The sequence below is a fragment of the Falco punctatus genome (assembly GCF_963210335.1).
Source record: "Falco punctatus genome assembly, chromosome: 10".
NCBI classification, from domain to species: Eukaryota; Metazoa; Chordata; class Aves; order Falconiformes; family Falconidae; genus Falco; species Falco punctatus.
In genome coordinates this window covers 27,396,559-27,417,085 of record NC_137590.1, presented here as the reverse complement: position 1 = coordinate 27,417,085, position 20,527 = coordinate 27,396,559, and the positions used below count along the sequence as shown (strand labels likewise).

The 20,527-nt window shown below is 36.1% G+C and overlaps 1 protein-coding gene across 2 annotated transcripts; it reads right to left on the bottom strand.

Annotated features, from left to right (window-relative positions):
* Positions 1-3,687: 3,687 nt before the first annotated feature.
* Positions 3,688-20,289, bottom strand: OLFML1 (olfactomedin like 1). Of its 2 annotated transcripts, none has more exons than XM_080404606.1 (3): positions 16,062-20,289; positions 13,809-14,097; positions 3,688-10,467 (listed from the first exon to the last, which is right to left on the bottom strand). In XM_080404606.1, exons 1-3 carry the CDS (start codon positions 16,185-16,187, stop codon positions 9,689-9,691), a joined length of 1,194 nt encoding a protein of 397 aa, XP_080260732.1. In that variant the 5' UTR covers positions 16,188-20,289; the 3' UTR covers positions 3,688-9,688. The 2 variants fall into 2 exon arrangements, with proteins under 2 accessions (XP_080260732.1, XP_080260733.1); XM_080404607.1 differs by having other exon boundaries at positions 13,809-14,094.
* Positions 20,290-20,527: the final 238 nt, after the last annotated feature.

Below are 20,527 nucleotides of genomic sequence, written 5' to 3'. Positions count from 1 at the left end.
ACTGATGCCCAGCCAGTCCCTGAGCAGCGATCAGCCCCCTCTGGCCAACCGCCCCCAGTTTATATGCTGAGCATGACGTTCTATGGTATGGAATATATCTTTGGCTAGTTCGGGCCAGCTGTCCTGGCTGTGCTCCCTCCCAGCTTCTTGTGCACCTGGCTCACTGTGCTGTCACCTCAGCACTGTGCTTGCTGGCGGAGTATGAGAAACTGAAAAGTCCTTGACTCAGGGTAAGCACTTAGCAACAACTGAAACATCAGTGTGTTATCAACATTATTCTCATACTAAATCCAAACCACAGCACTGTACCAGCTACTAGGAAGAAAATTATCTCTATCCCAGCTGAAACCAGGACACAGTGTTGAAGTTAATTTGACATTGTGAGTAATATCAGACAAATGTCATGTTAATATAAATATTTCACCAATAAGTTTGCTTTAGCTGGAAGTATATGATAAGCAGCACCTTCCTTGTCTTACAGCTCCATTACAGGGAGTGACTAAAATCATAGCTAATAAAATCAACTGCAACTTAATTGTACCACTTGGATTTCAGTGCTGTGCTCTGTCTGATAAACATATGGAGATTTATGTTGGATGGTGGTTGCTGGGGACAACTCAAATGTTTTAATTTAAACAAATTAGATCTGCTCTTCAAGAAAAAGGAGGTGCTCTGTTTCACAATATGAAATAAGCTTAAGATAGATGGTTTTAGGGTTATGATTTCACCTGCAAAACTACAATGACATAAATTGTTTTATATTTGTACAGTTGTGTGCCCTTATTTTTACCTGTTTATGTATATTAACTTGTACATGTCAAAACATAAACATACAAATGTATGACCATTGCCAATATATTTTAAATTACTTAGAAAAAATGTAGATCCTTTATGCTTATTGGTTAGTAAATCCCACATTGTTTTCAGTACAAATTAGATCAGAAAAATAATTATTCAAAGTATATATCATATAAGTTATGGTATTAATAAATTTTGGGATTAATTATATTTATTTGACATTTAATAAGAAATTATTTGTTGGTAAGATTGACTAGGAATGTAGTTGTATCAAATGTGCAACAAGGATGGGAACACATTGTTTTTCTTATGATACTAATTCCACGAAAAGAAAAGGATGCGGGGTAGCCTGGAAGCTGTTTCAGTTTGTCTATATGAAAGTCCTGTAAACTTAGAGCAATACATTTTGACTTTACTGCTGTCATTGTTAATCCTGCAAGTTTTTGTTTGCATTTTATGGCCAAAGAATCGAATAGGAAATGCATGTTTTCTGGATGTTGTCACTAGCTTCCAAAATGGGGGAGAAAACAAGCAATTCGTAGCATTCAGCAAAATTGCTTTTGCTAAAAAGATTACTGAAATAGAATTTTATTTTAATATCTTGATAGGACAACATTTTCCACAGTGGTATGAGTTCTGCACATGCCTCAGTGCTGATTGCCTCTGGGACTGAAATATCTGATTTCAGATGGTTCCCTCAGTTTTCTGGATCCATATAAAGAAGAGTTAAGGCTTTAAATCATGTTTTGCACCTATTCTAAAGAAAACCTTTTCTGTCAAAGTTGTTTTTACTAGCTGCACATGTGGCACTGGAAAGCTGGCATTAAATCAGCTTGCATCTTGCAGACATGTTAAAATTGCTTTTGGAAAAATACAGTGTGAGCATATTTATGCTGAAGTGAATCTTTGTAGCTCTTACAGGGAGAGCCATCCATCTACATGGGACAGTATTGATTTCAAATTTATTAACTACACAGGAAATTACATTGACACTTTATCTTCTAATCCTCAGTTGAAGTAAGTAGACAGTGACAATGCAAGCAGTGTAAGACTGGGCCTTGAAAAGAGAAAGCAATTGGGCATATGTGTTGCTTAAAATAAATATTCTGATAAAGCATGTGCTGTTTAAATGAAATATTCTGATAGAACTGTATTTAAAAACTCACAAAAGCGATTAATTCTTTCTGGGTATTTGTTAATGGTTACAGATAATTTCCAGCATTACATGGATTTAGAAAAAAAAAGTACAAAATATAAAATAAGTACTGGTCCCAAAAATACCGTAAAGAGGATTACTTATCAAATAATATTTGGATAACAGATAAACATGTAAGAAGTTTATGATCTAACTCATTGCATTAGCAATAATTGTTCATGTGTTGGATTCTTTCCTTTTCCAGCTAACTAAGAATAAGAAAATTATTATTAACTTTGAGGTCACAGAACAATCTAATGTAATAATGCTGTCTTTAAATTATCTTTACTTGAACATTCTAATAAAATTATTCTTTCTAACATCGTCATCACAAACACTGGACAAGAGAATCCTGGTAAGAGTTATAAAATGATCTATTTTCAGTGGTTTTGTGCCGATCACATATTTCAGAGCAAATCAATATAACTTTAGATCACACAGACTGTTCCATGTACAAATATAGAAAAGCTGGTCCAGTCAAGTGATTTTTCTCATCTTTGGAGCTTCATCAGTTTTCAGGAGGGGAACAGATTCCTTGAAAACAAATAGACACCTGACAATATGTTCATTTTTCTCAGTTAACTTCCCAGGATGGCTTAGATAGTGCCCAGAGGCCAGTCCTCCTCTGCTGCTAACTACTGTTGTGATCTGTCATCTACTGTGGTGACCTGTCAAAATGCAAGATTACTAAAACCTGTATTGTTCCCGACAAAAGAAATTGTGAGTCTCCTGTCACTGAGAGTTTCTGAGATAAAAAGATCTTGCCAATGTTCACTAGCCTTGTAGTCAGAGAATTTTCTGATGTCTAACCTGACTGCATTTTGAATTATTTTTGTCCATCAGAGATGTGGAGGACAGTTGCTTCTCTTTGGCTTTCCAGTAGCTTTTTACATATTTCAAGCTTGGATTTTTTTGTAGTTGTGCGGTTGATCATTCCTGCCTAACTGTAGTCCTTTGCTGTTGTCCTTACTGAATTACATCCCAGGTTTTTTTGATGGTTTTCCAAACTAATTTTGGTAGAAATGAATAGGCCAAAAGTTCAGTCCTTAACAACAGCTAGAACTGGAAAGAGTTGGTTTGGCTCACAGAAAACAGCACTGAGGCAGCAGGAACTGGACATGGTGGTTGGACGGTAGGGACCTAAGGCAGCAAACAATTGGGCCTGTGCTCAGCTTGTGTCATTAGGAATCTCACTGTCCTCTTCATGAAAGTGGGTAAGAGAAGTATTTCTACAGTATGTACAGATTTCAAGTCTTTGAGCTCACAGTTTGAGAACTTACAGGCTGAAAATGACTACTCATATGGTAAAGTCATGACTGATAGTATAACTTTCTGCAGCTGTGTTTTTTGTTTTGAATTCATATTGGCATTGAAGGTAAAAATACAGTTTAAGTAGTGCTGGAAACTCCTTATGTTAAATAACCTCCCTACTGTGTGTAGGTATTTCTGGCCTTGGGTAAGGAAAGACATAGTTGATTCAAACAAATTAGATTTAATATATCTGCACAATTTCTATATTGGCTAACACTGGAACCTCTATGACATAGACAATGTAAAACCTGTGAAAATACAAAAATCAGCCATTGCATGTACCGGTAAGTAAATACATTTACTCCAGAATACCAAAGAATTTATTAAAAAAAATATACTTTGTAAAAGCACATTCTTGTAGGTTTTCCTAAAACTCCCTATAGGTCTGAACAAAAATGAGATGCCTGACTACTTGAAACAGGCCAAGATAATCTTGTGTACAAACATACATAACATATTACAAGCATTATGGAAAAACCATGACTGGTTAAATATTAGCTCTCAAGATTAAGACATTTTGTCGATTTTGGTATTTTCCACTTTTTAAACACCATATAATTTAAAGGAAATGTAGACCATAACATACTCAAATTCTGTGGGATATCATTGGCTTATTTAACAAAGGAAAACAGATGAATTAGAAGTTGTTTACTCTGAGAATAAAAAAACAACCCTAACTAAACTGCTTTTTCATTTTATGGGGACAGATACATCTGTGTACCACCTATATTTTCTCACCTACATTTTCTACTTATAGAAAGAAGTTTAAATAAGTCAGAAACAAAAAAAAATTCTTTACAGGCAGATAGAGTTCCAACACATTCTAAAACGGGTATTCCTACAGCTGTTCCCAAACACTGGATCTTTCAGACAGTCATTAGTTTGATGAAGGCAGTATAGGGAAATAAAAAAACAATTCAGTGTCAACTAGGAACTCTCAAATATTAACCACCTCCAGAAGTATTTACTTTTTGAGATACTTCTAAGGCATTTCAAATCACAAAACATCCTCCACAGATAGTTTTTTCCCTTGTTCCCCTACTCTTAAGAAGCCATTCAAAAAGGAGAAACAAAAGCCCCAGTCTTGTAATCATGGGGTAGGGATTGATTCACTGCATGGATCAATACCACTGAAAAGTCAGCTCAAAGGATGAAGGAAAAGCAGATGGTTATCTGTAATAAATATAGACACAAAGAAAGCATTTAAGAACTATTTTTTTAACCTTTTCCACAAAGATTTTACATGTTCAAAATTATTTTAAAAGGGGTTTCAAATAACAGAATAGGCATATTTTACAATAATTAACTTGAAGACAAATTAATATAATGGTTTATGCTGTCAGTGTGGACAGCAGGAAAGAACACAGTGCTCACTACATATCACCATTTTTTTTCAGACTATGCGTATGTCTATGTGTGTGTGCAGCACATATATTTATACATATAACATTGGAAAATGTTGGGAAAGTCATAAATTAAACTCGCTTCTAATACTGAGAATCCTGCCATACTGTGCATGTATGTGCACCCCCTTTATAGTTTGTATACAACCTCCAGATGACCTTATTTTCATGTCACTAAGTACAAGATTTTTTTGTTTTAAATGAACTGTTAGTTTCAATTACAAGAAAATAATTTTATGCTTTTAAGATACTAAGAAAATTAACAAAGCTCCAATATTTGGGTTTTTTTTCTAATGTGTTTCACAGTGACCCCTTGTAAGAGGTTTCTTTCTTATAGACCTTGTTTCTTAGGGAAATTCCCTGTGTGATTTGCTTTCTTGTGCAGGGTCATTTATTCAGTATTATCCCTTAAAAATGGGCAACTATTAGCAACATTTTGTTTTTCTAAATGCCCTCGGCAGTTACAGTAATGACATCATAGAATTTTATGGCATGTTTAATAGAAAAGATCAACATCTTCAACTTATAGACATTTTGATGCCCCTTTTAGTGTGAACAACCCTTTACGGGATGTACATAAAAACAAATCTGGCCTTCCTTCCAAATCCACTTTCTGAAGTATTGATGCCAATACTGCCCAATTTCTGAGGTCCAAATAAGCCCACTTTCAAACAGACAGAAAACAAAACATTAGGATTCTTCTAGAGATATGTAAGTGTGGAATTATGAGGCACAACAGAAATTAGAATCTTTTAGTTACACCAGCAGGCTTTGGATTAGACCTTGAATAGAAATAAATGGGTGAAAATGTCATCATGAAGAAATCTGCACAGAAATAAAGCTGCTTAGGGAAGAAAAAAATGGTATGGGCAGAGTTCTTACCAATATAATGCAACATAAGCAGTGACCATCGTAGTCAATTATTTAATACTGAAATGCATTACTCACTGTAAGCGATGCCAAGCAGTGTGCCAATTCTCCACCAAGAAAACTCCCTACTGTCATTCCCCAACACATACTACTGCCTTGCCTATATGCTAGAGTTCCTCCACATCTGGAAATGGAAGCTGTATGTATGTTTGGTTGGTTTTCTGTAACTGCACTTCTTGGATTTTATATTCCTTTTTCTGGGCTTAGGGTTCAATATAGTGCACATATAATAAAAAAGTATTATCATATGCAATGCAAAACCATGTAAAGTTCAAATAAAGAGCCACAGATCCCGATTTTTGCCTTCAGGAGGAGCTATTTCTTCAGTATTAGAAGAGCTGTCTCAATGGTTTTGGTTCTGCAGTTTCTTTCCTAAGTTTCCACACATGTCTTTGCAGCAGTGTCCTGTGACTGCTGACAAGCATACAGGCTGGGAAACAGCACATGGGGAAAACCATGCACTGTTACATAGCAGGATCACAGTAAGCATGTAATAGTTGCATTGCTTAGTGATAAACCCGTCTGTAATAAACATGTGTTTTTCTTATGTGGTGGCTGCTTGCATGAATGCTGAGGGGCTCTCATCCGCCAGATCCAGGCAGATAGAAAGGAAGAAGAAAAAGAGAAAGGAAGATTATTTTCTGAGAAAGAAGCATATCTCTGATGGGCACTGTAAAAATAAACCTAGTTATACTGGCATAATTGACACCATGCTCCCAGCATCAAATTCCCCTATACTAGTAAAGCACTTGCTTATAGCATACAGTCCACAGATCCTTGGCATCCACAAAGCCCAGAAAAGAAAGCCCACTGTTGTCAGAAAGCTTAAATTTATCGTACGGGTGTCAGTAAATCAGAGAGGGCTGAAAACCCTCCAGTCCATGATAATCCCAATTCCTTTAAGTGCAAATGGGACACAGTCCATGTAGATTATCTTGACCTGAGCCAGCCCTCTTCAGAAGAGCTGGCAGAAAGAGTGGCAGGTGTGGAAGACGAGGAGTATCTGTGCAATGAAACCTTGATATCTGATCTCAGTGGGGGAAGGGGCTGTCATGATTTAATGCAAGAAAAGGATGAGGTAACTGGCATCAGTGGAAAGGGACCTTTATTACAGCCAAAGCACTGAGGAGTGCTGCTGCTCTTGCAAGGATGACAGTCCTGCTGGCATAGTGGAGAGCACTGGATTCCATTCCGAAAGCTGCAGCAAAGCAGAAACCCAAGAGGACCTGTCTGTAGAGTCTGAAAATGAAAATGCAGCACAGAAGATGCAAAAAGCCAGTGATTCAGATGAAACAGACACATGGAGAAAGTGCAGCATGAAAGTACTGGAGTAATAGGGACAGCAGTAGATGTTATCTAGATGGTAAAAGTAGAGGTCATAAACTGTCACTCATGTGTTTTTTGTTCTCAATGAAGACTTCTCTCCATTCATCTCCTTGTACCTATTTCATTCCCATTAGTAACAACCAATTTGACTTGGACTGAACTGGAAGTCAATGCCCTGTTTCATGCAGTCTTGTCATGGCTTACTATGGCATTGCCAGCAGTACTTTGTGCTTTCTTTTTGGAGACTGGTATCTTGGAGCAGATTATTCCGCTCAGATATTTGTGATTCTTTCTGATTCTGACCAAACAGCCCTTGTTTTTGCCTTTTTTCATCCCAGAGTTAAGTAAATGTCTCTTCTGACTTCCTCAAAAATATCTGTTTCTGTGCTACCAGTCATGAAAATTAATCAAATCTGTATACATTTATAAAATTATCAGGAAGGTGAAGGAGAAATTATGCCTTCTTTCTCTTACCTGAATGTTAACTGATAGCAGAACAGACCATATTCACATGACTCTTTCTCAACTGTGTCGTTGCTGCTGTAAGCCCGAGAAACTGTTGTCACTACAATCCACAATATTCATATGCTCCCTCAACCCACAGCCCATTTTCCAACAAATCAATATCAGATTAACATCTGGGAATTCCAGCATTTCAAATGGTTTGATTGTTCATATACATTTTTGAAAGGAGAAGACTTGAAAATTTGCCCCTCCTTATAACTGAGCCCCATTTTTGAGATTTGTGAAAACTTTGCTATTCTATTTTCTTGTTTGAATTTCTTTTGCATTTTGTACAATATGAAATAATCTAGTCAAGTTCATCCATACAAACACTTCTCCTTTTATCAAAACTAGGCAGTACCTTTAATTAAATATGAAGTTTGGATTTCCAGAGCAGCAAGGTTCAGAGAGGACCCTGCCTGAACTTTTGAGGATTGCTCATTGAAATCTCTGTACAGAATAACATGGGCTTTCTCTGTTGTGTAATAGTGTGGCCTGTAGCATATTGCAAGAATGCCTTTTCTAAAGAGCAGACTCAACCCATATTTACATCAAAAGCCTTTATTTCTTAAGTAAATAAAACTACACATTCTTTTGCAGTAAAAGATCTCAAAGCATTCCAAAGGTGACTAATACCATTTTGTATTTCTGTGTTTGTAATTTTACACATGAGGAATAAAAGGCCAAATAGCTGAATGTGCCTTTAGACCCATGGTCACACAGGAATTTAGTGCCAGCCCACCTTACTTTCAGCCTGCGGATGTCTTTAACTGTGCTTCCTATGGCTTCTGTAACACAGAATTAAGTGCTATAGTCATTAAGGCTGCTTAGAACAATGTAGTTTCTTTTCCTAAAAGCAGAGTAGCACTGTTGCAACTCAGTAGTCCATACACTCTTAGTTGTTTACTGGAACTCCTTTTTGAAATCATTCCCTGATGTTTGGCTGTTCTGTTGAAGCTATTTTTAAACAGAACAACAGCTCTTTCAGTGTAAAGAACAAAATGAGCTTTCTCTAAAATCAGCCGAGGACTGCTTTTCAAGCACCATTTTTTATTGGGGTGGTTGTTGTTGTTATTGAACTGAAATACAGCTGTCATTAAAATCCAAAAACTACAGCCAGTACCTTTATTTCACAAGTAAAATTGTCTAGAGTTTGTTTGGATTTTTAAAATACTTTTGAAACAAAAATACTTTTGTATTGGAGTTTATGTCGTACTCTCAAAACCAGGACTGACCAGTGGCATGCCCTCATTTATACTATTGTGCTCATCAGGGCTACCTTTTCTGTACAAGTATTTTGCTGGAGTTGGAGGACAGTATGAGAAAGAACCCACTATGAGCAATAGAAATGATTTGAAGTATTGAGAAAATGCCTCACAACTAGATACTGAAAGAAGACTAATAAGAAAGGAAACAGAGTGGTATGTAAAACATTCAAAAATAGTGTATGTTACAGAACAGATCATCTAGGAACATTTATTCTGACACACAAGCAGTGATACACTGAAAAAATTGAAAAGTGGCAAATTGAAGCTGATGAAATTGAATATTTAGCTGCAGCTAGTGTATTGGCAGGATCAAAATTGGACTGTACAGCTATATGGATAACAAAAATGCAGAAATTTCATGGAAACACTCTAGAAGTTCATTGATTAGGAATAGCCTTGATGTAATGTATAAGAAGTGTATGTTAAAGATAAACCATGTTTGTGAGGATGTATACTCATATTTTGTGATATGATAAATCTCTCCTGTTAAAACTTTATAGATAATTTCTCTGGAGGTATGTGATTCTATAGTGCTTACAAGAAGGCTTCCTACAGTGAGCTTCAGCGTAGTGAAGGTTGTCAGATGATGTGTATTGGACAGTAAGGACTTCTGATTTGATTTCCATGGCGCTGAAGCAGAATACATAGTTTTGATAGAAAGAGAACGTCAAAGATGGATATATATTTTTTTAATTCACCTTAATCTTTAAGACTAATTTGTGTTTGTGTGTGTGTGGGTATACACATGTGGTATTTAGTCATCATGTAATTCATATTAATGGAGTCTTTACATACTCTTAATTGGACATTAGTTTAAGATCACTGGGGTGTGTAAGCCTAAATTTATGTAAAATAGATGAAAGTTGTAACAGATGGGAATAATGTAATTTTAATACACTTCAATGATCATATTGACATTTTACTACTAGCTTTTAAATGTATTTGAAAAGCTGCTAAACTTTCTGCTTTGTGTGTAGCTTGTAAATGATCTGGGATCCATCACCCCAAGCAAGGAGTTGCTTTTCTTTAGGATTGTAATGTATAGTGGAATGGCTACCCTGACGTTTTGGAAAATGCAATACTGGGATTTCATGAGTATTTACAGCACCGAAAACATCATAAACACATTGAATACGAGAAGTGCCTCCACTAGGATAGTTGTAGACAACATAGAGTGTGTTGCATGCCATGAAAGCTGCTTCAGCATCCTTGCTGTTGCATGATGTGTCCCAAGTGTGCTCTACCGCCATGGTTATGTGGTTGATTTTAGTAATTACGATGTTTCCTCCAGTCTCTGGTTCTGCATGGATTGCCCAGAGCCCTTGCTCATCAATGGCAAGATCTATTTTTGTAGATGGAGAAAGCTGATAGGCAGGAATCCTTCCAGCCCCTGGCAGCAGCATTTTGTCAATTATATTTCTTTTCTGAATATTGAATTTAATTATCTCATTTAAGGAGCCATATCTGTGATAGAACAGGAAACCCTGATATATGATGTGGCCAGTTCCTTCCCAGGGAAATGGCAAGGTGACTTTGCGAGCTTTTAGTGTGTGATTACTTTCCATGAATGTCATGATATTTGCAAATTCAAAAATAACATTATTTACAGAACCATTTAATAAATAAATCTTTGTATGCTTTTTGCCAGGATCTTTCATCCAAGAGCCATGCTTATCTCCAGTCTTCTTAACTATCTTTAGGGACTTAATACCTGCAAGCATGTGGTCACAACCTGCAAGAAAACACCCGAAGAAAAAAAATTAATTAGAATATCTGTGAAAGTTTTAATTTTCTTTTTTTTTAAATTACTTAGTTTCCTTTTAATCCAACTATAAGGCCAGGGTCAATGTATCAGTAAAGGTGTCAGCAGCATGGCTATGGTAAGTAGTGTTGAATCTAATTTTATATGATATATCCAGCCTCTCCTGCTAAGGAGACTAAGTATCTTCAGTTACACATAGTGTGTTCTTTTCTGTTCTATTAGGCCAGTGTTATCCAAAAGGGATTCTGTTTCTGTACCTGAGAGGAGAGCAAGAGCACAGTTAGAGATTCTGTGGTTGTTCTTGTCAGTTCTTTTACAGGGTTGTAGTTTTTACTTCAGAGAAGTGGCTTCTGTTTTAGACCAGCACAATAAAATAACCAAATTTATTTCTTATTGAAGTCATACAAATTAATATCCATTTTCCTTATATGCCATGTGTATAGTACTTTTGTTTCAGAAATTCTTTTATCCTCTGTTAGCCTCTTTTTATTTGCATTTGTAATAAGAAGATTAATAAAATTAGAACATCATAATAGAAAGCCAAAACACTGAGTTATCTTCCCGTTCCCCTTCCCAATACCTGCAGCACAAAGAACAAATATATAGATCACAGAATCAGGAATGCCCATACATTAAAGTGGTCTTTTAATGAACTGGTATGATGTCTGTGTTATCAATTCTTATGCTAGAAGCATGGCTGGTGAAATTACCTGGTTATTTACTTCACTGTAGGGATAAAACTGGCACCAGCGGAGAGCGAGTTATACTTTTGGCTTAAATTCATATTGTATGCACTTTGCACAGATGGTTAAGACCAAAAAGCACCAAGTTTGTGAAGAATCAGGCATTTAGATGCCAAGATCTCTATCAAGTACCATCCTTTCCAGGGGAAACTACTGCAAAGCATATTATCAAGCTTGATTACCAAAGGCACTCATAAATTACAACAGACACTATTTGAAACTTAAAGAATTGCCTTCAGTGAAGTGGAGCCATTTTAGTAAACAGAACAAACAAAGCCCTAAGGCAGGAAGTTCTGGCAGTAGATGAAATGGAGAAAGCAAAACCAGCCTCCCTATTTGGCCTGATATGAACCTATTGAAGTCAGTGGCAAGTTTCCAGTTGCCTGTAGAAAGCAACTTTTATGTCATTTCTGTGTACTGATACCCTCTAACCAAAGCATTTAGATAGTGCTGCTACAGCATGGATTTTTTTCTTAGAAGTCCTCATTCTGGATGCACCTTCCCTGAGCAAGCACAATAGCTTTCCCAAAAATAATGATTGTTGATTAGATAGATTCTAAAAACTTAAAACCTTTGAATCAAAATAGCTAGCCAGCCTTAGCAACATCTTGCTCTGCAGTAGAAATAACTAGGTTACTATCTGAAATCTATGAATAGCATCTTTCTTCTTGAGAGAAGATTTTTAACTCTCCTGGGTTTTCATAACAGTTTGAAGGAAGACTGAGAAACTGAGACATTCACAGTGAGCAAAAAGTTTACCAAAATTTTTCCACATTCTCCACAATGATACCTTCAAAGCCCACTGTTTCTTATCATACCCCAATATATGCAAAGATAATTTCCTGTTTCCCACCCAAAGTAAGACGAGGTATCAAACATTGGAATAGGCTGCCCAGGGAGGTGTTTAAATTACTATCCCTGGAGGTGTTTAAAAAAAATGTAGATGTGATGCTTAGGGTCACGGTATAGTGATGGACTTGGCAATCCTGGGTTAAAGGTTGGACTTGATGATCTAGTTTAAAGGTCTTTTCAAGCCTAAATGATTCTATGATTCTATCATTTACTGCATGTAAAAAAGGTGATACTACTTGTTTTTTTCAAGTCTTTGTGAACTTGAACCAAAACCAGTAACAAAGCTGGACTTAAAAAAAGCATTTTTTTGCTAGAGTTTCGGATGGACTCAGCCAATATAATCATAACTTCTGGTTAACATATGATAGCATAGAAGCAGAGCTGTTATTTGCTAGAGTTGAGGGTCTTGCTATCTTTTCGAAGTGTTGTAAAATCTACACAGGGATTAGTTTTGCTATCAACTTCAATGGGAAAAGTATCTGACTAGTATTGACTGAAGTGAGGTTGTTACAAACTGCTGCAATAAAATTTGAAGTAATATTTCCCAACAAGGGAAAATGGAAAGTAATTTTTTCCCATCTGAAACTCTGAGAAAGGTACAACTTTCGAAGTGTCCTTACCACAGTCAGTTTAAAAATCTTTGAATTTTTCTGCCTCTCAGAAAAAAATGCCTAACGTTTAAAAAATCTATGTATGAAGAAAAAGAAATCTTGATATTCAGAGATGGTGGTGTAGGATTAGAGTTTAGAAACAGAATAGGTTATTGCTTCTGTTACCATCTGCCTTAATACTCTTGCTGGAAAAGTTCAAGGAACTAATTGCAAACTTATTTGTAAAATTAAATCAGTCTAATTCTGTTGAAGTTAGTGGAATTGTGTAATTGATGATGCTAAAGGTCTTTCACCTGGCTTTTTAAAAAATGTCAGTTTATATTTCTTATTGTTTAGTTTTCATTTCTTACTAATTTTGAATGAAAAGGAACCACGTTATTTCAAATATATCTGCAATATGTAATTTACATCTATAACTCAGCTTTACCTTAAGAAAAATACTTGCAAAACTTAAGTTGTTTTAAAAAAGTATAGATTGTGTATATATCCTTCATACTAGGTACCTTAACATGTAATTTTCAAATCAGAACTGAGATTTGCTTGCAGCTAAGCCAGTATGCTCCCTTGACAAAGTACATGGAGGGGAGAGGGAGAGAAAGAAAAACAGAGGAGGACAGCAAAACAGATGCAAATTGTAGGAATGAATTAAGACTTTTATTAACTCCTGAGTTCACTTTTGAGTTGAGGTTTTGACCCTTGCCCACTGCAAAAAACAAAGACCACCATTAATTCCTTGGTACAGCTGCAATACTCAGAAATGCACTGACGTTTTTTCTGGGACTTTGGAAGAGCACACCTTCAGAGGCTTTTTATATTACAATAATAAGCAGCTTCCAAAGAATCAATTTGATAGGCAATAGAGTTTCTGCAAAATAAATGTTTGCATTATATTTTCTTCCCTTCCTCTCCTATACCTGTTTTGTAGGTTTGTTTGGTTTGGTTTGGTTTGGTTTTTGTAAGTCTGGTATTTACACAGCCAAAACAAGCAATTATCTGTGGCATTCACATAACTTGTGAAAATCTGTTATCCCTATGTCAGCATGCATGCATTGGCTAAGGGATGGCTTGTTCACATCAAAGTTCTGAAAAAGTAAACTGTTCTTACTTGCATTAAGCATGAGTTTAAGTTTCTTTTTTTCTTCTGCTTCTTCAAATAGCTGCTGTTTCACCAGGTCTTCATGTACTTCTACACATGTATTAGAATCTGTGACAGATCCAAAATAGTCAATGTCCCTTTGTGCTCGTTCAATTCTTCTTAGCAAATTCTCTACTTCACTTTTAATCTCAGCCTTATAATTGTTCAGTCCTGCCAGGCGTGACAGTGCCATCTTTGAAAAGTCTCGGAATTCTTCCACGTATTCCAGTATGTCTTGGTTGCATTTTTCCAGCCTCTTCTTGAGTTAGAACACAGGAAGAAAATACAGGGATATATGTGTATATTCTGTATAGATTACAAGCTCATTCACGATTACCTTAAACTGTGCTGTTCTCTCCTTCCTGGTCCCCCTGCCCCCCATCTGTTTTAGACTGATAATCTGTTGCTGTATATCTATGTGAAGAGGACATATGAGACTGGCACTAGCATTCACAGTTCTGGACAAAAATACACGATTTTTTTCTTGATGTAATTACTGACAACCAGATGCTTTGTTTTGCTCCTAAAGAGGGGAAAGTGCTCTGGTGGAAGCAGCCAGAGATACTTAAGGGCACGTGATCTCAGATTACTTGTTTTCCAGAAACCTTTCAGAACTCCTCCTGTAGGATCATTGGTAAAGCTGTCTCAAAATGTTTTCTGCAGGAAATCTACAAATGTGAACATTTCACATAAATACACCTCTTCTGACCAAGACAGTATCTAGTGTGGCTATTTTTTATCCATTTAAAATGAACAATGGAAATACTGATATCCTGTGTTTGAGAAGGTGTTTTTTCGGTCAAATTGTTGGCTGTATTAAAAAAAAAAACCACCCCAACAAACAAACAGATGTTTCTTTATACCTAGATTCAAATTATTAACTCTTTTAAAGGTGGGAAAAGCAATTTCTATGTGTAATGCAGCCATTTCTGTAAAGATCATACAAAGAAACCCAACTGCTGCTTTGGTAGGATAAGGAAACCAAGCCAATATTTAAGCCCAAACACACAATTGTGATCTATCAACTGCTAGATTGGGTGTTCTGATTTGGTGCTTTGAGCATAGATTAAAGGTGTTTTATTTTAAGGTGGTGTTTGACTAGGGGGTGCCTGAGTTTACTGAATAATTAGTGCAGTATGCATGTGTTCCATGTAAACTTGATGGTGGAGGTTTGTTGGTTTGTTTTGCAAGGTTTTTATGTGTGGCCTTCCCCGCCAATTTATATGTGACCTTAAGTCCCCAGGAAGCTGTGTAATTACTTTCTATAAAACCTTTATTTTAAATGTTTTCAAGTGTTCTTTTCAGTATCTGCCTCACCCTTTTCCCTGTTGTTTGTTTAGTGCCCCTTACACCAAGTGTCACAGGTGGAATTGCATCTTTTCTAATGGGTGCCAGATAAATGGAAATTACCATGTGAACTTTTTCCTATAAGGCTAAGAAAATTTAAATCTCGGTCTACACAATGGGAACAGAATATGAGGCTAATCCTTCAGTTCTTTCTGTGTTGTGAACAAGTGAGAGTTTCGTACAAAAAGGGAATGCAAGATCAAGCAAGTTAAACTTCTCTGAAAGTCAGCCAATGCAAGTCACGAGCCAAGGATATATTGATGATTTAAGATGTACTATATATGATTACAGCATATCAATACTGAAAAGGTATTTGCATTGTTTTTTACTGCAGAAAAAGAAGCAGGTATTGGTACTTTTATACAATTAATTGAAAACAGATACTGTAATGGGGTTATTTCAACTCCTAGTTAAAATGCAGATACACTGCTATTTACACAAAGGTGTCTTAAACTACTTTTCCAGGTAGATTCATCTCTATATAGGAAAAATACCTGATAAATTTCTATCTCCTTGTTAATACTTATACTGGTGGCAATATGGTTATACTACTCCCTAAGATGGACTGCAACAGTCTTATAAACATGTGCATATTTAGCTAAATTTACTGATGTCATAAAAAATACAAGTGATAACAGAATAAAATTATTATGAAATTATATCCTGCAATAAATAATGATGTGGCAATTAGGAATCATTATAGTTAAAGGTTTAGCTACAGTTCTACTTATTTAATTGAAGAAGCTCAATATTTATCTTCCTGATGTTGTTTATCATACAAGCTGTTCTGTATTCACATACACAGAAAAATATTCGTACATTTTCAAACCTCTTTGCAGTTAGGCAGTATTACAGAATGATACAGCTAGCACATACCTCTAAAGATAGGAAACGCCGGTCAATGTAGTTCATCAGTGCTGCATCTTGCATTATATATTGTGCTGGTCCCATGATGCTTGTGAGGAATGGAACTAATAAAAATTGAAGTTGCAAGACTACCATTGTTTCATAAATTTTGAAGCAAAGTAGTAGTGAGTTAATTGTGTGTGAGTGTGTGTGGAGGACAATCCCAAATGCTACTGCCAGTCCAGGCTTAAATGAAATTTAACAGTTGTCTGATGCTGCGATGTGAAAAACTAGTACTGAAATGTACTAAAAAGTTAAAAATACTGTGGCTACAAGTATTAAAAAGACTTAAAATGGCTGTTGCAGTTTATCATTAAAAAAATGAAGTTCTGGAAGAGAAACTGAATGTGTTTATTTCTAGAAGCCAGATGACTGTTTTCCAGTTTGTGATCCTATGATCAATTCCAGATGTTCCGTACTGAGTCACATAAAGCCTGTAGGCCAAATTTTATTAAATGCAAATAAAAATAATTTATTTTCCCTCCTTTCTCCTCCCATCTCCTTTCCCATGTGACCAACGCTGTCCAGTGTGTACTTGGTGTAAATCAGCAAAGATTCAAAGTCGGTGGATCCCTGGTCATTCTTTCACAGGAAGATCTAATGCATAATGTCTGTGGCTATTTCAACAATCACAGCTGTTACTGTAAAACAGTCTAAAGCAATTGTTCTCAAATCCAGCATTCAGCCTATTTAGAGTAGGACTGAAAATCATAGATAAAATTATTTACAAAAAAAATCTTTCTACTCCCCTTCTTCTCTTACAAGTACTTTTCCAGCTAAAATCAATATCCTTAACATAGTTCTGTCAATTTAATGGAGTCCTTGATGGGTATCTTCTTTCAGAATAATAATTTTACTTAGGATGACTTAAAAATTAGTTGTCATTAACTTACATGTCTATTGGATTTGAGGCAATTTTTATTTGTCTTTTTTCATAATTTCCATGACTGAATGTCTTGTCTGGAAATGGAAATGTGGCTATGCTAACATTGTATTTGCTAGGAAACCATGTGTTAGGATGTTAGAAAGCTGCCTTTGTATCTGAAGCCAAACTGGATGTCTGTGTTTCTCTTTCTCAGATTTCCCCACCTATTCACTTTTTTCTTTTCAATTTGTCTTTCTTTATAGTTTTTTCCCCCCTTACATTTACACAGCTTTCCTTTTCTTTCTGACTGCCTTGCTTGTAAGTATGTGACTTGTGACAGAATTCATGAAAATGTGTCACAGCAGGCAGATTTTTACTTCCATTTGCTTGATCTTTGAGAGGTATAGCTATGCATGCTTTACAGGCAAACTTCACATAACTGCACACATTATTTTTTCTTTTAATATTGCTTTATCCTAAGAGGCGTAAACAATTTGCTAGTTCCTATTTACAGGCAAAGTGTGATGCACAGAGAGGCTAATACTTGGTTCTCTACTCCGGTGTCATTTCACTTTACTTCAGAACCTCTGCCTGAGAGGAAAGAAAGCTTGCCTGCTTGGATCCTTGAAGGGTTATGCACTGAGAACAGACACCTCAGGAAGCATATAGCCTTCCTTGATTATGTCCTATGGAACATCTTGACAAACTGCACTATCTTCTTTTCCATAAAATAATCTGCTTCCATACTGGGGAAGAACACAGAAAAATTATCCCTTTTCTAACCTCTCAGGTGAACCTGGAATCCTTCAGAGTTATTCTCTGAGTTTAGTATGTCTGTCATAATAATCTAAGGTAATGATCAGGAGATGAAGACTATAGGATTCAATAGGTTAATTTCCTCATTTAGTGGAGGGAGAAATCATATATCTGTGTAAAACAAAATCCATCACACTTTGCCTGCAGTTTGGAACATGCTTGACTTAACTTATGACTGCAAGTCCTATCTTAAGGTAATATGAAGTAGCAGCTTAACTTTATGACTTTTAATATTCTTTTTCATTGCAGTCTGTAGTCTAGGTTGCCATCTATAATAACGCAGTAGTCTCTTAGAGAATTTTATTGGAGTATGTCACAGCATCAGTCATAGCACAACTCCTTACTGAAAGTTTTTTCCTTAGAAGGGGTATTGTAAGTAGTGTCTCTCTCTTTTTTTTTTTTTAATAATTACAGAAAATTTTAAAGTCATCACTAGATGAACAATACCATTTATCAGTTTCAGAGCAACCTTATTTCTGTTTGAATCCAGACCACCTAAGCCAATAAAATACCCTAAGCCAAATACTAAAAACTTACTATCAAGAATATAGATACATGATTCTTTCCTTCATCTTAACACAGGGACAAATTATTTACAAAGCAAAATATCTTGAACTGCTAAACATCCTGTATAAGCTTAAGGACGCTGTATAAGAAACTGGATTTTGTAAAGTTGCTCCATCATTTCTTAGAATTACCAGCAGCTGAAAGATCGGAAGGTTCCAAGGATTTATCTTAGTGAGACAGTCCTGTGGTTATTAAACTATAATATCACTGTAAATGGCAATGGTTGTTCATGTCAGATGAGTATTCTGGGAGGGCATGCTGTAACATGTGGTTATGAACTGAGCTTTGTTGTTTTGGATATTTTTTCTTCAATTATTATATATTTTCCAGTTCTGCATAGACATATACATGGATTTTTTCCAGCTACACAGTAGCTGTATATGTAATTTTTTTTTTTTTAAAGAGGATTGCTTGACCTGCCTGGGATGATATTGGTCTCAGTGCACATGATACTACACACCAACAGAGCAGAAAGATTGTTCTTATCTCAATGAACACTTTTTTTCTCTTGAGAACTACTTCTGGAATTGGTTTCCTATTAGTATATTGATTTGACAGGTAAACCTCTAAAAGGAAACAAGTAGGTTGATGTAAGTTTATATGCTTTTTCACTAGTTTGTCCTTATCTCTCTAGGTAAGATGGTATTCTTTTCTTGTCAATGCTGCTGCTTTGCTGCACTTATTCCACCTTTTTACCATTTGATGTCTTTGTTTCAAAAGCTGTTGGAGGTTTCTGAATGAAAATAGGCATTTTGAGCTCCTTATCTGTGTTTTTGGTTTTGATTTCAGATGCTGGATGGAGTATTCTGTGTTTTAGAAGTGATCTTGAAATCAGTTCAGAGTGGATACTGGGGAAAAAAATGACATTTCTTTAAGATACTATTTCACTCTTTTTCACTCACCATTTCATGCTACGTTTTGATTTTGTTGGTTTTGGTTTTTTTTTCAGTCAGTTTCTTTCTGGCATTTCAGTTGGTAGAACTAAAGCAGAGCCAGAATAAGTCAGGCTGTTTGCAGTAATTTGTGGTACTCTGTGGTACCTGCAAACTGTGTTACAGTCAAGGGGAATGTGAGTAAACTAGAAATCTACTTTGCAGAAACTCATTTCTCCATCATGCTCATAATGGAGAAATCTTACCTGTCATGAGATAGGACCAGAGCCAGAGAGACCTCAAAGTTACTGTTAAAGGCACTTCCTTGCCTTGTCTGAGATAAGTCTGTCATTTGTCACAGATCTCCAACTCTTCCACATCACTTCTGAGCTTCCTGTCCCAGGTCTTCCTCAGTTCTTTGACTTGCCTCCAGTCCCACTGGGATTTCTTGTAGGTATGCTTTACTTCTTCACAGGAATCATGAGACATGTTTGTTGTCCCATGAGAGCCATAACACATATACCACATTGTGTCATTGCTGGGTCTGCCCATGCCTGCAGCTGTGTTAGACTCCCAGTGTGCTCTGTAAACTCAGCCTGGCATATTTCTTCTTTCTGAGCTTTGGAACCATCCCTGACTCCCAAGCTTCTTCACCCTTCTTCCTTGGCTTTTACTGAGCAATGGATGCTTTCCTAATGCTGTGGCCTATGCTATTACAAACCTGAAAAAGCCCACACTCCTGTTGCTTAGATCTAAGTAATATACATACAGATACACATCAGATTTTACTCCTGAAGTCCAGAATGGCTTAAAACAGAATTGCTTATGTTTTTCATCTTTAGTTAACCTCTACATGTAAATCAATAATAGATAGATGAAAAGAAAACATCAGAGACAGTCTGATTTACAGCTTTCTACATTACTGAGTTTATACGTATACCTGCATTAGAATAACTGCTACTCAGCCTGATGCATCAGAGCTACATCACTGCATGTGTCCTTTGTGGGTTTGCATCTTGTGATCATTAATAAAATGTGTTATAGGCAAAACAAGAGGAAAAGAAATAATTATCTGAAATGTGACGATGAATCAAAATGATGTTTTATATTAATAATGTATAGTGTATCATTGTCTTCTTGTGTATTTTCTAATTTTGTTCAGACTTGGATCTACAGAATTAAGTTCCTTGTTAGTACTGGCCACTACCTGAAGAGGTTGTCTAATGCTGAGGTCTGTGAGGTTAGAAAATATTTTTGTCAGAGTGGGAAATCAACACTTAATAACAATTCTGCCTTATTTTTTTGACCACGTTCAG